At 56.0% G+C, this 16,232-nt stretch overlaps 1 protein-coding gene and 3 long non-coding RNA genes across 4 annotated transcripts; all 4 read left to right on the top strand.

Annotated features, from left to right (window-relative positions):
• The first annotated feature begins 156 nt into the window (after positions 1-156).
• Positions 157-1,073, top strand: LOC135307352 (uncharacterized). The gene is made up of 3 exons (XR_010368056.1): positions 157-262; positions 358-659; positions 982-1,073. It is a non-coding gene; the product is annotated as an uncharacterized LOC135307352 (long non-coding RNA).
• Positions 1,074-3,543: 2,470 nt separating this feature from the next.
• LOC135307791 (uncharacterized) lies at positions 3,544-7,579 on the top strand. The gene is made up of 4 exons (XR_010368447.1): positions 3,544-4,586; positions 4,791-4,887; positions 5,480-5,606; positions 6,049-7,579. It is a non-coding gene; the product is annotated as an uncharacterized LOC135307791 (long non-coding RNA).
• A 5,130-nt stretch (positions 7,580-12,709) lies between these two features.
• On the top strand, positions 12,710-13,479 carry LOC135307351 (uncharacterized). The gene is made up of 3 exons (XR_010368055.1): positions 12,710-12,726; positions 12,822-13,097; positions 13,416-13,479. It is a non-coding gene; the product is annotated as an uncharacterized LOC135307351 (long non-coding RNA).
• A 161-nt stretch (positions 13,480-13,640) lies between these two features.
• On the top strand, positions 13,641-15,959 carry LOC135308373 (PHD finger protein 7-like). Its single transcript, XM_064433313.1, is given in 9 exon segments — positions 13,641-13,694; positions 13,982-14,106; positions 14,183-14,371; positions 14,373-14,402; positions 14,404-14,538; positions 14,754-14,867; positions 15,016-15,134; positions 15,288-15,758; positions 15,931-15,959. Coding segments are annotated over 9 exon segments (1,266 nt in total).
• The last annotated feature ends 273 nt before the right edge of the window (positions 15,960-16,232 follow it).

Below are 16,232 nucleotides of genomic sequence, written 5' to 3'. Positions count from 1 at the left end.
GGCCTGGCATTTGACCCTGCACTTGCTGCAGCAGTCCCTGCCCTGGTTCCCCGCTGATCAAAGGCTCGGAGCCATCTCAGAGCCTCGGTTCCCAAGGGGGCTGCCTCAAGTGGTTGCCAGGGACCTGAGGCCATGGCTGCCCCAATTGTGGGTGCACGATGCTGATGTCAGAGTGGCCATTGTGACCCGTGCGAGCACGGCCCCAAAAGGGAAGGCCGCGCTCAGGCCGTGTGTCAGTGCGACCTGACAACGGCAGGAGAAGGTAGGGCATGGACGTGGCTGCCCAGGGACCACAGGGGCCCCACACCTCGAGACTCTGGGCCTGTGCTGCAGGCTCACCTGCCTCTCCTTTCCCAGAATCAGCGGAGGAATATCCAGAGGAGACTGGGTTGTTCCTGGAAGCAACCGACGGGAGGAGAAGGCGGACAGGAGCAGGGCTCACACAGGGCTGAGCAGGGAGTAGTGCCCTTGTGGCTCTGGGCCTGTTCTGCCCACTCCCACACACTCTTCTTTTGCCCACAGCTAGAGGGAGAACAAACAACTGGAGCAGACCGTGGCATTGCTGGACAGCAACTCACAGCTGACAGCTGCCATGTCCTCAGAGCTGACACGTGCCATGTCTGACAGAAAGCAGGAGGGCCCTGGTGCCAGGGAGCCAGGTGAGGGCAAAGCAGGCCTGGCACAGCCTGGCCCAGGGGCTCTTGTGGCAGGCAGTGTGGGGCCCAGAGCAGAGGCAGGGGGAGGCAGGAGCTGCTCAGCCATGCCGGGGCTGGGAGCCTCCCTCCTCCCCGTGTGGGGCCCAGCTGGGCCAGGGGGCAGCTCCTGGGAGAGCCGTGCCCGCAATGGCCCCTGCTCTGCAAGGCCTCCAGCCCTGCCCCTCAGGCAGGCAGGCAGGCAGGCAGGCAGGGACAGAGCAGCCCTCGGGGCCGATGCTGCTGCAGAGGTGCTCATGCCCGCTGCCACTGGCTCTGTCCCCTGCAGCATGCATGCTGTGTCGCCGTGTGGAGGCTGACCCGGACACCTGCGGTGACAAAGTGGAGAAGGGCGGGCTCTGTGCCCACGTCTTTTGCCTGGTGCGTGGCTGCGGGTGCTCCCTCCGCCATTGCAATGGGCAGTTCCTGCCACTCTCTCCTCATCAGCTCCTCCCTTTTGCTGCAGTTTTTCGCCACTCTGCTTTTTCGCCAAGTGGAGCATCGTGTTGGACTCATGGGCTTTCTGCCTCGAGATATCCAAATTGCAGTGTGGCGGGCGGCACAGAAGGTGAGAGCCTGACAAGAGCAGGGAGATTTGTGCCAGGCGAGGTTTGCCAGAGCTTAGCCCAGGCTGCACCAAAGGAAGGCTGGCCCAACAGCCAGCTCTGGGACAAAGTCTGGCTCCCAGCAGCTCTGGCACAGAGGCTCTGGCACAGGAGCCTCCTCCCTCCTCCCCCAGGCGGCTCTGTGGGCTGGGACCCAGCAGTGGCCGCATCCTGCGCCCTGCCCGGAGCCGCGGGGCTGCCAGGGGAGGCCCCGAGGCTGCTGCTGATGGGGCTGCTTGGCTCTTTCCAGCGCTGCTGCGTCTGTGGCCAGAGCGGGGCAACCATCACGTGCTGCCAGGAGGACTGCGAGAGATGGTTCCACCTGCCCTGTGCCAAGGAGGTCGGCTGTGTCAATCAGTACATTCCTCCATACAGGTACCTCCTCTCCGCTTCTGGCCACCACTGGCCAGGGATCCAGCAATTCTCACTGTGCTCATCTATTTTCCCCCAGCTCCTACTGCCCCGAGCACCATCCAGAGCAGGAGGTGCAGGCAACTCCAGAGCCGGGCACCGATTGCCCCATCTGCATGGAGCCTGTGGAGGATAGAAAGACCTTTGAAACCATGGTGTGCCCAACGTGCAAAAGAGCCTGGTTCCACAGGGACTGCATCCAGGTCGGATCCCTCCCCTCAGTCCTGGGGCACAGCAGGTGCTCAGCAGCACCCGGGCCTGGCTCACACTGCATGTGTTTGCCCTGCAGGGACAGGCCATGCGCGCTGGTTTTGCGTGCCTCCACTGCCCCCTGTGCAGAGATGATGTGGGTTTCGTTGCCGAAATGCTCATCTTGGGGATCAGAGTCCCCTTCAGGTTGGTGTCCTTCTGCCTGGCACAAAAGACAGGAGGGTGCACGTGCTGTGCTGTTCCAGGCCCTGCCTCAGCAGTCCTGGCCCTGCCCTGTCCCATGACTCTGGGCTTCAGCTTCACGCACAACTTGGAAAAGCGCTGGAGGAAAAGCAGGGACACCCTGGAGCTCCATGAGGGGAGGGCAGCAGAAACTCATCAGGTTTTCCTTTCTGCCTCAGAGAGCCAACATGGGAGGACAACGATGCCTTTGCTGATCTCGGAGAGAGGCACAGCATGTGCAATGCCAGGGAATGCCTTTACCCTGGAGGCAGGGAGGAGGCAGAACAAGAGGGGTAAGTTGGGGAGCTGCACCTGGGGCTCTGAAAGGGAAACCATATCTCAGCAAGGGCTGAAAGAGGCAAGAACTTGCAAGAGCTTGGCCAGACAACCACGTGCTGGGACACTTTGTCCTCAGTGCCATAAGTCTCTTTGCCTCCCCAGGCCCTGGCAACTGCTCCTGTGCTCCTCCTGTGCTGCTGAGGGCACCCACAGGCACTGCTCTGGCCTGAGAAACAAGATATACAGATGGGACTGTGACAGCTGTGCTGGTCTCGGAACGTGTATGAGTCAAAGCCCCCGGTGTCCCTGGGCTGGGGGCAGTGCCCAGGCTGGCCTTGGCAGAGCCCGTGTGCTCCTGAAGGCATGGGGGTACTGCTCTGGCCTGGCCTGCCTTGGGCCTGGGGGGCCTTTGACATTCCTGCTTGCCCTTACAGCCTCCAGGGATGAGCCAGAGCTCAGTGGCCCCAGCCTGGCCAGACAGTCAGGACAGGAATCTGCTCATGGCTCCTCAGAATCCCAGGACATCAGGCCCAGCTCCGGCACGCCGGTGCCATCGGGGCTGGCTCCTCCGTCTCCATCTCCAGAGACCAGCAGCCAAAACAGCCAGCAACAGCCAGCATCACAGCAGTCACTGCCATCTTCCTCGCTGGACACCAGCAGCCCCAGCAGATCAAGGCCAACATACAGCAGCTCCCCGGACCCTGAGGACAGGCTCCATTCCAGACGTGCTGGGCCTGACCGCAGGCGAAACAGCTCTGGCCTGCAAGGTCAGGACCCAAATCAGCCCGTCCGATCGAGGAGTCGCTGTGACAGGAGCAGCAGGAGAGGGCCGAGGGCTAAGAGACCCAGGCAAAGGGAGACACCTCCACAGACATCCCCCAGACACAGCCGCTCCCGGCAGCAAGGTCGGGCCCAGAGTCCACGTGTCCGGTCCAGGAGTCGGCGTGACAGCAGCAGCAGCAGGACAGGGCCGAGGGCTGAGGGGCCCAGGCAAAGGGAGACACCTCCACAGACATCCCCCAGGCACAGCCGCTCCCAGCAGCAGAGTTGGGCCCAGAGTCCACCTGTCCGGTCCAGGCGTGACAGCAGCAGCAGGACAGGAGTGAGGGCTGAGAGACCCAGGCAAAGGGAGACACCTCCAAGGACATCTCCCAGACACCGCCGCTCCCGGCAGCAGGGTTGGGCCCAGAGTCAACGTGTCCGGTCCAGGAGTCGGCGTGACAGCAGCAGCAGCAGGACAGGGCTGAGGGCTGAGGGGCCCAGGCCGGGGGAGACATGGTCAGGGACGTCCCCCAGACGCAGCCGGTCCCGCCTGCAGCGCCGCGCCTCGGATCCACCTGTGCAGTCCAGGAGTGGCCAGGACAGCAGCAGGAGGACAGCAGCGCATGCTGAGAGTCCAAGGCGCAGGGGGACACCGTCGGGGACGTCCCGCAGGAGCAGCCGCTCCCGCCAGCGACGTCAGGCCTCAAGTGGCACCTCCAACAGCAGCACGTAGCGCCATCTTTTCTTTCTAGTCCATGGGTTCGCTGCCGGAAGTGAAGGTGAGAACGGTCAGCACAGGGCCCCTGAGATTTGCAGGTCTGTGAGAAAACCCTGTTAGCTCTTGACATTTCTACCGGCAGGAAAGAGGTCTGTGCTAAATACCTTGATTTCTGTGTAACCCTGTATTCAGTGACAAGTCCCTTAAGGATGTGGCTAATGGAAAAGGACTCTTGCTCCTGCCTTTAGACTCCAGCCTCAGATGTTTCCCCACTGCTTAGCCTTGAAAGTGAACCACTCCTTAATGGGCTTGGGTCCGGTTAGGGAGACGTTCAGAGCAAGGTGGCTCCTGAGGAAGCTGTCTTTGGAAAGGACGTGTGCTGTGTTGCTATCCTTGAGCAATCTCCCTTCAGGAAAGCCAAAAGGAAGAAGAAAGAAGAGAGTGAGACACTGTCTCAAGTGTCTGAAGAAAACAATTCCAATGTTGCTGCTGATTTGAAAGACTTGATTGGACCTTCAAAGAACAAAGCAGTAAAGAGTGTGGAAATACCCTGGGACAAAGAGGACGCACAGGACTCTGGCCCAGATGACCATTTGGGACCTTTGACTGAGAAGGACGCAGCTCAGGAGTGGAGTGCTTTCAAGTTTTCCTTCTTTGGAGACACAGAGCAGTTGGGCATCAAAGAAGGTAAGAGCAGAACCCTTCGAACAGTGCCATTGCTAAGGAAGAGCTTCTGGCAGGCACTGCAGAGCAGTAGGGTGTAAAGAAGGTCAGGATCCAGGGGATTTTCAGCAGCAGAAGTCAGGAATTAGGCAGCAGCATTTTGATCTTCATTTCAGCTTGCCAAGGCTGAGGCAGATTCATGAGAGGTACCTGATGCTTGTGTTTCAGGAATTCGGGAAGGCATGCTTTGAGAAGGCATTGGGTACTTTGCAAAATGGTGGAAAAGCTTGTTGTCATGCCCTGAATTCCTCAAAGAGGGAAAAAGGTAACATACCAGTCATATCAAGTTTCATAGAACCTGACAAGATTTTAAAGGAAATGTGTGTTAATGTAGAGGGAAAAACAAAATCCTGGAACTGAACCCAAGGTCCACGAGCATTCTGTTTGTTACTGAATTCTATTCTTGGACCTTTAGAAAAAGGAAACTGAATGGCACATGAATATTGGGGTGTCCTAATCTTAGATAAAATGAGGCCATATGAAATGAAGATGAAACAACATTAAATCAATTCCCAGTCGTGCAGGAGAGAAAGAAATGTTGTGAACTTACCCAAAATCCTAAAAAACACAATGCAACAGCACAAAGCAAGAAGCCCTCCACACTTGTACTGAATTCAGAAGGTATTCAGTGTCTTCTGAATGCAATGATAAATGTTGAAAAATACATAAGGGATGCCTAGAACTAAGTGGAAAATCCTGAAGCACAGATACAGCTCAGAAAATCTGGCAGGAGACGATTCTGTCCTTCTGAAATCTGTCTTTTCCAGTGTATTTCTCTTGAAAGGAGGAATCTTTCCTGCCCAGCAGAGGAATAATCTGGTTTTGGCTTTTTTTCTCTATTGCTGCTGTTATCGCAGAGCCTTACGTACTTGGAACAACAAAACCGGTACAAGTCACGTGGCAAGAGGATCGACGTGTCCAAGACTGCAGTTCTGAGGGTGAAGAGGAGCCCCAGATGTCAGAAATTGAAAAGGACTGAGAAATGCAAGTTCCATTGCTCTTTGTTGTCTCCTTGGCGGTAGTAGCTGGATGCTGTGTCAATATTAACAGCAGCACTCAGCAAGTGGGAAACTGACATTGCACGCCCCTGAAAGCCATCTTGGAAAACCATTTGTGCTGCACAGAGTCAAAACGCCCAGCAGGCCGTTTGCTGTGAAGTTGAATGTGGAAAAAGAGAAGTAGAGCACAAGAAATTTTCCGGGTCATTTGGGTTTGACCAACTCCAAATGGAGTTTGGCCAAAAGCCAAAGACACAGTCAGTTTTCTCTTTCAAAGTGGCTTTTGTAAAATCAAAAGCTCTATTTGGGTACTAGGGAATAAAGTTTTTCAATGTATACAATTTCTCTGAAGCACTACAGTTTCAAGTCATGCGCATGGAATTTGATAGTACAATTTAGGATGCTAAAATCCCTTTGTACTTGTCTAGGTTTCTTTCTTTACCACACACAGAAAGTGCTAGAGTTTGCTTCTCCGACGATGATGAACGCCTAAGAGGTAGGACGGAATTTCTTCATCCCCTTTTGGATTTCTTTCCCTTCTGAACCTTTCCTGGACTAGTTATGAATGTTTTCTAGCAAAATTTGCCACCCTTACTTGTGGCCAAAATAGTGGTGGAATCCCATGAGCACGTCCTGGTAAAATAGAGGTCAAGCAGATTTCTGGCTTACTTTTCTTTCAGATATTTGGCTAATAGGAACCTGGACTTTTAGAGCTTATCAAAAACTTAGTCACTTGACAGGTTACCTAGACAGTTTGGATCCCTTCAGGTATGTGTAGCATCTTGAACTTTTTCCTGCCTTTCTTTCGGGTGTTACCATCAGGAATGTTGAGTTTGGCTTGTATGTGCCTGTGGTTCTTTGTCCTCATGAATCTGGGGCTTTCTCTTCTGAATCCAGTGAATTTGGTGTTTAGAAACAAAGCAAACAACAACAAAAGGGAAAACACACAGTCCCCAAAACCTGCACAGGCCTCCAGAACAATTGCTTGTTATATTTTGTAGAATATATAGTCTTAAGACAGGCTCAAAGGCTGTGCCTTTCTTGAGACTGATTAGGTAACTCTGAGGCAAGGTACTGCTGTGTTCATGCAGTTACCGGCCTGCAATCTCCCCGCCTGTCTGATTTACAGGGTGTGTTGAAACGGAGAGCTCAGTCCTCAGCAGGCCTCAGTGCTGGGGAGGATGCAGGGTCCTGGTGCTGAGCTTCTAAGGGAACGGCTGCTATTTCTCTGCAATTTAGATTGCAGCATGTTGAGGAGAACTGCTGCTGCCTTTCATTGTTCTTAGTACACCAGGCTGCAGCAGGGAGCATTTCTGTTGGAGCCAACGTGTGGTGGGGGGCAGGAGAACAGGAAGGATGAGGAGAATTGATTTCTGACTTTCTTACTGCCCTGTTCATGATTGTTAGAAGCAGCAGCACAATCAGAAGTGTTTAACCCTATTAATTGGTTGTTTGTTTTGTGCACAGGAGCCAAAGTTATTTTGTAGATTACTAGAGCTCAGTGAAGAGAAAGAGGGTTAGGAAGACAGACTTAGATTATTGCTAGAGGTGAGTATGGAACGTCTGTTCCCTGGTAGCTCTAGGCGAAAGCTGAGCATGGGGAGGGAATGCAGGTATGAATGTGCATGCCAAATTAATTTGGGACCTCAAGAAGAGCTTGAAACTTTTTATTGACCAGGAAACAAAAGCTTTGTAGTCTACCGCTGTGTATAACGCCCTGTTGTATTGTCCAGTAATGTAAAGCACGGCATCTCTGTATTTTACAGGAGCAGCACCTTAACTATCTGTAAGGAATGTATTTAAGAGATAGAGAGAATTTAGAGACTTCTCTTAATAGTGGAATAGGAAACTTCTCCGAAGACTTTGTTAGATTTTCATTATATTCTGGAACGCCGAAGGAAGCATAAGGATACCAAATAGAAAGTGCAAGCAAACCAATAAACCTTTTACTGATTGGAAGCGGGTCATGTTTGTTCCTTGAAGGAGTTGCCAAGCAATGGGACTTTCAAAATCCTTTCAATGGTCTAACAAGAGAACGTGTTGACAGTCCCTGTTAGGCAGTGTTTTGGAGCTGGGGCTGAGGCTCTCGAGGCCTGGGGACATCAGGGAGGCTCCAGTTCTGACTGGCCAGGCTGGGGCCATTGAGTTCAGGTTCAGGCCTGGTGGCTGTAAGGGCAAGCAGGAATGTCAAGAGTGGCCCAGGCCCGGGCCGGGCCAGAGCAGAGCGGTGCCCCCAGCCCTCCAGGGGCGGATGGGCTCTGCCAAGGCCAGCCTGGGCACTGCCCCCAACCCAGGGACAGGCGGGTGCTTTGCCCCAGAGCTGTGCCCAGAGCAGCAAAGCTGACACAGCCCCAGCTGGTTCTGGCAGCTGTGAGGCCAGAGCAGCACCCGTGGGTGCCCTGGGCAGGGCCGGAGCGGCACAGGAGCAGTTGCCAGGGCCTGGGGAAGCACAGGGCTCAGCCTCCACAAGGCGACACAGCATGCATGCTGCAGGGGACAGAGCCAGTGGCAGCGGGCATGAGCACCTCTGCGGGGCTCTTAGCCTGCAGCAGCATCGGCCCCGAGGGCTGCTCTGTCCCTGCCTGCCTGCCTGCCTGCCTGCCTGAGGGGCAGGGCTGGAGGCCTTGCAGAGCAGGGGCCATTGCGGGCACGGCTGTCCCAGGAGCTGCCCCCTGGCCCAGCTGGGCCTCACACGGGGAGGAGGGAGGCTCCCAGCCCCAGCATGGCTGAGCAGCTCCTGCCTCCCCCTGCCTCTGCTCTGGGCCCCACACTGCCTGCCACAAGAGCCACTGGGCAAGGCTGTGCCAGGCCTGCTTTGCCCTCACCTGGCTCCCTGGCACCAGGGCCCTCCTGCTTCATGTCAGACATGGCACTTTTCAGCCAGGAATACAACAGTCTCCTCCAGGTGTTTGTCCTCTCTCTGTCTGTGGGAGAAAGCAGAGTGTGTGAGGAGTTGGCAGAACAGGCCCAGAGCCACGAGGGCACTACTCCCTGCTCAGCCCTGTGTGAGCCCTGCTCCTGTCTGCCTTATCCTCCCATCGGTCACGTCGAGGAACACCGCAGTCTCCTCTGAATATTCCTCCGCTGATTCTGGGAAAGGAGAGGCAGGTGAGCCTGCAGCACAGGCCCAGAGCCCCGAGATGCGGGGCCCCTGTGGTCCCTGGGCAGCCACGTCCCTGCCCTACCTTCTCCTGCCGTTGTCAGGTCGCACTGACACACGGCCTGAGCGCGGCCTTCCCTTTTGGGGCCAAGGGAAATCTCTGCTCCTGCCTCTGGCGCAGGGCGCTCTGCCAGCAGATCAGGGAAGGTGATACCCCCAGAGACAGGCACGAGCAGTGGAGGAAAGCCGACATCACTGCAGTCTTCCAAAAGGACACCAAGACGCAGCCAGGAAACTGCAGGCCCATCAGCCTCAGCTCCATTTTCAGAAAGGTGACGAGAACAGCTCCTCTTGGATGTCATCTCTAAGCCTGTGGGATAACAGGAAATGGAAACCATGCTTGACCAATCTGATAGCCGCCTCTGCTGCTGCAGTGACTGGCTGGGTTTGTGAGGGCAGAGCGGTGGCCCTTGTCAGCCGGGACTTCAGCAAGCCTTTGTCCCTGCCTCCCTTGTGGCGCTCCTGAGGTAGCTCAGGGACAGTGGGGTAGAGAAGTGCACAGTGGAGCTGCAAACTCAGGTAGCTGTGAGCTCAGGGGGCCGTGCTGGGGCCAGCCTTGTTTGCCTTATTCCCCAGTGACCTGGCAGAAGGGACGGAGAGCTCCCACAGCACGTTTGCTGATGGGACAGAACCGGGAGCAGGGGCTGATGCTCCACAAGGCTGTGCTGCTCTTGCGTGAGAGCTGGACAGGCTCGAGAGTTGAGCAGAGAGGGAGCTCATGAAGTTGCACCAGGGAAAGCCTCTAGAAGAGCTTGAGGCTTTGTAATTACCAGGCAACAGAAGTGTTTCAGCACAGTGGAGTGTATAACGTCATCTTGTGATGTCCAGTTAGGGAAACCACCACCTCTCCTTCTGGTACAGGACCAGTTCCTCGTTGTTGCCAGGATTTTTAGTGAAAAAGCCTCTGCTAGGATTTTTCCTGTCCTGAGGAGCTGAGGGCCCCAGGAAAGAAATGTAAACAATAACTGTCTGCTGCTGTGGAGTGCCACAGGTGAATCTTCCATTGGTCCATGTGGATTGTTTTCAATCAGTGACCAATCACAGCCACCTGTGCCAAGGCTGTGAGCAGTCACAGGATTTTTGTTATTCATTCCTGTTCTATTCTTGTCTTTGTAGCCTTCTGATCTTCTTCTCTCTGTTCTTTTAGTATAGCTGTAATGTAGTATTTAGTATAATATATATCATAATAAAACAGCCTTCTGATCAACATGGAGTCAAGCCTCGTGTCCTCGCACCAGGGGTCCAAGTCAAAGCAACACCTCGTGTGTATGCAAAGGAAGTCTTTGTGACAAACAGTGAATTCAGGAACTTCCCCTACTATTGTGTTGGATTTTCATGATTTTCTGGAATGCCAGGTGAAGTGTAAGGATTCCAAAAGGAAAGTGAAAACAAACCAATAAATCTTCTTTTAGAGATCAGAAATGTTTCCTGTTTGTTGCTTGAAGAAGTTGCCAAACAACAAAACTTTTGAAATCCTTTCAAAGATCTAGCAGGAAAAAGCATTGGCCTAAAGCGTTAGCCGGTGTTTCTGAGGAGGAACACGGTTCTAGAGTCAATTCAAGGTTTGCACCAGGGTTTGGGGTTTTTTGCCAGTATGCTTTGAATGTGAGCTGCTTCTCTGCAGGACTTTTAATAATTAGATCGTGTACTGAAGACAACATGTTACTGTGTCCTGCTGTCCAGTGCTGAAGAGGGTTGAGACAGAGCAGGTAGCTCTGTGTCTGTGTGTAACTCGCAGGAGCTGCACCAGAGCAGTGCCCAGGGCTTGGAGAAGCCAACGGGTTCCTGGCACGGAGGACACAAAGTCCACGGCACGGGATTGTCCGGCCAAGCTCTTCTGGTTCTTTCTGCTTGGAGCTCTTGCCGGGTTCCCTGCAGAGCCCCGGGTGCAGCTTCCCAAGTCAAGCTTCTTCCTCTGCCTCCTCCCTCCCTCCTGGGTGTCAGGATCCGCTGGAGCGAGTGGGGGCTCCTTATGGTTCATTAACTGATCTCAGAGTGCAAAAACAACACGGAGGGGATTTCACTATTGGTCAAAACAAATTCACCTTTTATTGAATGACCACAGCAAATGCAATATAGGGATTAGAATAGAGATAAAAAATAAAGAGAGAGAGAGAGAGAAAGGGTGTACAACTACCAAATGTAGAGACAAAAGCCTGGTGGTGCAGTCAATGGGAAATTCTCCTTGTCCAGTCAGGAAGGATCTCAAAGTCCTGGTTAACTCAGGGATCTATTATAGTCCTTTGCCAAGGGGGAGAAACAGGTCTTGAAATTGCCGAGGAGAAACAGATACCATAAAGACTAAGTTTATGGAAATAGTTGAGGGAGAACAGGTACTGAGAACGGGTGCAGACAGTCCATGTTCTCAACAGTGAGCGAGAGCCGTTGTTTTCTTGGTCCAGCAACCACACCTGGGCAAGCATTTGCTTTGACCAGGCCAGCCCCCCCGCCACATGTAGGATTATAGGGGTGTCAGTCTCAGTCCTTGGGAGGGGGCTTCAATCTCCCTTTGTCACAGTGATAGTGAAACAGATGAAAGGTTTTCCATGGGGGACCACCAAAGTTACCCCTGAAAGTTCATTTGGCCGACAGGTGGGGAAATTCATGGGCCATTGCTGCCAAGCAGGCGCAAGCATAGGGGGCGAGTCGCTCCTTGGCAGGCCCTGCTGGAAGCAGTAAACCGTGGCTGCAGTGCAGACCCAGCTGCAAACAATCCCTTGGCAAGCATCCACCTCAGCCAGGCCAGACCTCCAGTCAGGGTCTTCAGTGGTCCCGGTCTCTGTTCTGGCGACGGTCGTGAGGCAAAATGAGGGAAACTTTGGAGCGTCTCTTTCACTGGCTAAAGGCATTCCCTGGCATTGCACCGGCTCTGCCTCCCTCCTAGATCAGTGAAGGCATCGCCTTCCACCCAAGGTGGCTCTCCCATGGAGACAGGAAAGTGCATGAACTCCTGCTGCCCCAGCATCAGGCAGGTGCAGGGTGTCCCTGCTTGCCAGCCCTTGCCCTGTTTCCCCAGGATGCCGCTGATTGTTCTAGAAGTCACGGACCTGGATTTCCAGGAGCATGTTTGCAGAGACATGAATGAGAAAAATCGACAAGAATTGTTTGTGCTTCTCTTCTTGATTTTTAAAAACTATTTTTCCTAGGAGGAAAGCATGGACCAAACTGGGAGAGTTCCTTTCCTGGGGGAAAAGCATCCTCCTGCATTTGACTTCTGAGTCGAGGACTGTTGCAAGCTCTCCTGTCAGATGTACACTGAAAATTCTCATGGAGTTTTCTGTGTTTCCACTGAGCCAGTATAAACGATGACGCTTCTAAAGAGGTTAACGCTAACTTTTCCATTTATAAGCAATGTCAAAGTTGTTAATTGATGGATGACAGGATAAGTGAGGTGTGGAGGCAGCTGTGGTGGTCTCCAGGTATATCTCCTGTTCCCAGTGGTGATCCGCAGCAGCATCAAATCATGTTCATCTTAGTCTTCTCCAGACAGGTGCAGGAAAAAGTTGGATCACCTAGAGGAGGGTTTGAATCTCTGCAGTGCAGGAGACTCTGCACCAGCTCTCTGGGCAACCGACTGCCAGGGGCAGGAGCAGAGATTTTCCATGGCCAGGGCCAGAGTCCTGCAGTGGCAGTGCCTGAACAGCAGCTTCCTGCCTACAGTCCCACCCTCGATGGCTGCCCCAGGGCCTGGCATTTGACCCTGCACTTGCTGCAGGAGTCCCTGCCCTGGTTCCCTGCTGACCAAAGGCTCGGAGCCATCTCAGAGCCTCGGTTCCCAAGGGGGCCGCCACAAGTGGTTGCCAGGGACCTGAGGCCATGGCTGCCCCAATTATGGGTGCACGATGCTGATGTCAGAGTGGCCATTATGACCTGTGTGAGCATGGCCCCAAAAGGGAAGGCTGCACTCAGGCTGTGTGTCAGTGCGACCTGACAACGGCAGGAGAAGGTAGGGCATGGACGTGGCTGCCCAGGAACCACAGGGGCCCCACACCTCGAGGCTCTGAGCCTGTGCTGCAGGCTCACCTGCCTCTCCTTTCCCAGAATCAGCGGAGGAACATCCAGAGGAGACTGGGTTGTTCCTGGACGCGACCGACGGGAGGAGAAGGCGGACAGGAGCAGGGCTCACGCAGGGCTGAGCAGGGAGTAGTGCCCTCGTGGCTCTGGGCCTGTTCTGTCAACTCCCCCACACTCTGCTTTCTCCAGCAGAGAGAGAGGAACAACACCTGGAGCAGACCATGGTATTCCTTGTCAGCAACTCACAGCTGACAGCTGCCATGGGCAACAGGAAGCAGGAGGGCCCTGGTGCCAGGCAGCCAGGTGAGGGCAAAGCAGGCCTGGCACAGCCTGGCCCAGGGGCTCTTGTGGCAGGCAGTGTGGGGCCCAGAGCAGAGGCAGGGGGAGGCAGGAGCTGCTCAGCCATGCCGGGGCTGGGAGCCTCCCTCCTCCCCGTGTGAGGCCCAGCTGGGCCAGGGGGCAGCTCCTGGGACAGCCGTGCCCGCAATGGCCCCTGCTCTGCAAGGCCTCCAGCCCTGCCCCTCAGGCAGGCAGGCAGGCAGGCAGGGACAGAGCAGCCCTCGGGGCCGATGCTGCTGCAGAGGTGCTCATGCCCGCTGCCACTGGCTCTGTCCCCTGCAGCATGCATGCTGTGTCGCCGTGTGGAGGCTGACCCGGACACCTGCGGTGACAAAGTGGAGAAGGGCGGGCTCTGTGCCCACGTCTTTTGCCTGGTGCGTGGCTGCGGGTGCTCCCTCCGCCATTGCAATGGGCAGTTCCTGCCACTCTCTCCTCATCAGCTCCTCCCTTTTGCTGCAGTTTTTCGCCACTCTGCTTTTTCGCCAAGTGGAGCATCGTGTTGGACTCATGGGCTTTCTGCCTCGAGATATCCAAATTGCAGTGTGGCGGGCGGCACAGAAGGTGAGAGCCTGACAAGAGCAGGGAGATTTGTGCCAGGCGAGGTTTGCCAGAGCTTAGCCCAGGCTGCACCAAAGGAAGGCTGGCCCAACAGCTGGATCGGGGACAAAGTCTGGCTCCCAGCAGCTCTGGCACAGAGGCTCTGGCACAGGAGCCTCCTCCCTCCTCCCCCAGGCGGCTCTGTGGGCTGGGACCCAGCAGTGGCCGCATCCTGCGCCCTGCCCGGAGCCGCGGGGCTGCCAGGGGAGGCCCCGAGGCTGCTGCTGATGGGGCTGCTTGGCTCTTTCCAGCGCTGCTGCGTCTGTGGCCAGAGCGGGGCAACCATCATGTGCTGCCAGGAGGACTGTGAGAGATGGTTCCACCTGCCCTGTGCCAAGGAGGTCGGCTGTGTCAATCAGTACATTCCTCCATACAGGTACCTCCTCTCCGCTTCTGGCCACCACTGGCCAGGGATCCAGCAATTCTCACTGTGCTCATCTATTTTCCCCCAGCTCCTACTGCCCCGAGCACTGTCCAGAGCAGGAGGTGCAGGCGACTCCAGAGCCGGGCACCGATTGCCCCATCTGCATGGAGCCTGTGGAGGATAGAAAGACCTTTGAAACCATGGTGTGCCCAACGTGCAAAAGAGCCTGGTTCCACAGGGACTGCATCCAGGTCGGATCCCTCCCCTCAGTCCTGGGGCACAGCAGGTGCTCAGCAGCACCCGGGCCTGGCTCACACTGCATGTGTTTGCCCTGCAGGGACAGGCCATGCGCGCTGGTTTTGCGTGCCTCCACTGCCCCCTGTGCAGAGATGATGTGGGTTTCGTTGCCGAAATGCTCATCTTGGGGATCAGAGTCCCCTTCAGGTTGGTGTCCTTCTGCCTGGCTCACAAGACAGGAGGCTGCACGTGCTGTGCTGTTCCAGGCCTTGCCTCAGCAGTCCTGGCCCTGCCCTGTCCCATGACTCTGGGCTTCAGCTTCACGCACAACTTGGAAAAGCGCTGGAGGAAAAGCAGGGACACCCTGGAGCTCCATGAGGGGAGGGCAGCAGAAACTCATCAGGTTTTCCTTTCTGCCTCAGAGAGCCAACATGGGAGGACAACGATGCCTTTGCTGATCTCGGAGAGAGGCACAGCATGTGCAATGCCAGGGAATGCCTTTACCCTGGAGGCAGGGAGGAGGCAGAACAAGAGGGGTAAGTTGGGGAGCTGCACCTGGGGCTCTGAAAGGGAAACCATATCTCAGCAAGGGCTGAAAGAGGCAAGAACTTGCAAGAGCTTGGCCAGACAACCACGTGCTGGGACACTTTGTCCTCAGTGCCATAAGTCTCTTTGCCTCCCCAGGCCCTGGCAACTGCTCCTGTGCTCCTCCTGTGCTGCTGAGGGCACCCACAGGCGCTGCTCTGGCCTGAGAAACAAGATATACAGATGGGACTGTGACAGCTGTGCTGGTCTCGGAACGTGTATGAGTCAAAGCCCCCGGTGTCCCTGGGCTGGGGGCAGTGCCCAGGCTGGCCTTGGCAGAGCCCGTGTGCTCCTGAAGGCATGGGGGTACTGCTCTGGCCTGGCCTGCCTTGGGCCTGGGGGGCCTTTGACATTCCTGCTTGCCCTTACAGCCTCCAGGGATGAGCCAGAGCTCAGTGGCCCCAGCCTGGCCAGACAGTCAGGACAGGAATCTGCTCATGGCTCCTCAGAATCCCAGGACATCAGGCCCAGCTCCGGCACGCCGGTGCCATCGGGGCTGGCTCCTCCGTCTCCATCTCCAGAGACCAGCAGCCAAAACAGCCAGCAACAGCCAGCATCACAGCAGTCACTGCCATCTTCCTCGCTGGACACCAGCAGCCCCAGCAGATCAAGGCCAACATACAGCAGCTCCCCGGACCCTGAGGACAGGCTCCATTCCAGACGTGCTGGGCCTGACCGCAGGCGAAACAGCTCTGGCCCGCAAGGTCAGGACCCAAATCAGCCCGTCCGATCGAGGAGTCGCTGTGACAGGAGCAGCAGGAGAGGGCCGAGGGCTAAGAGACCCAGGCAAAGGGAGACACCTCCACAGACATCCCCCAGACACAGCCGCTCCCGGCAGCAAGGTCGGGCCCAGAGTCCACGTGTCCGGTCCAGGAGTCGGCGTGACAGCAGCAGCAGCAGGACAGGGCCGAGGGCTGAGGGGCCCAGGCAAAGGGAGACACCTCCACAGACATCCCCCAGGCACAGCCGCTCCCGGCAGCAGAGTTGGGCCCAGAGTCCACCTGTCCGGTCCAGGCGTGACAGCAGCAGCAGGACAGGAGTGAGGGCTGAGAGACCCAGGCAAAGGGAGACACCTCCAAGGACATCTCCCAGACACCGCCGCTCCCGGCAGCAGGGTTGGGCCCAGAGTCAACGTGTCCGGTCCAGGAGTCGGCGTGACAGCAGCAGCAGCAGGACAGGGCTGAGGGCTGAGGGGCCCAGGCCGGGGGAGACATGGTCAGGGACGTCCCCCAGACGCAGCCGGTCCCGCCTGCAGCGCCGCGCCTCGGATCCACCTGTGCAGTCCAGGAGTGGCCAGGACAGCAGCAGGAGGACAG

Source organism: Passer domesticus, chromosome 9, assembly GCF_036417665.1.
Source record: "Passer domesticus isolate bPasDom1 chromosome 9, bPasDom1.hap1, whole genome shotgun sequence".
NCBI lineage: Eukaryota > Metazoa > Chordata > Aves > Passeriformes > Passeridae > Passer > Passer domesticus.
The sequence above is the reverse complement of the archived record's forward strand: the minus strand, read 5'-3'. Positions and strand labels throughout refer to the sequence as shown.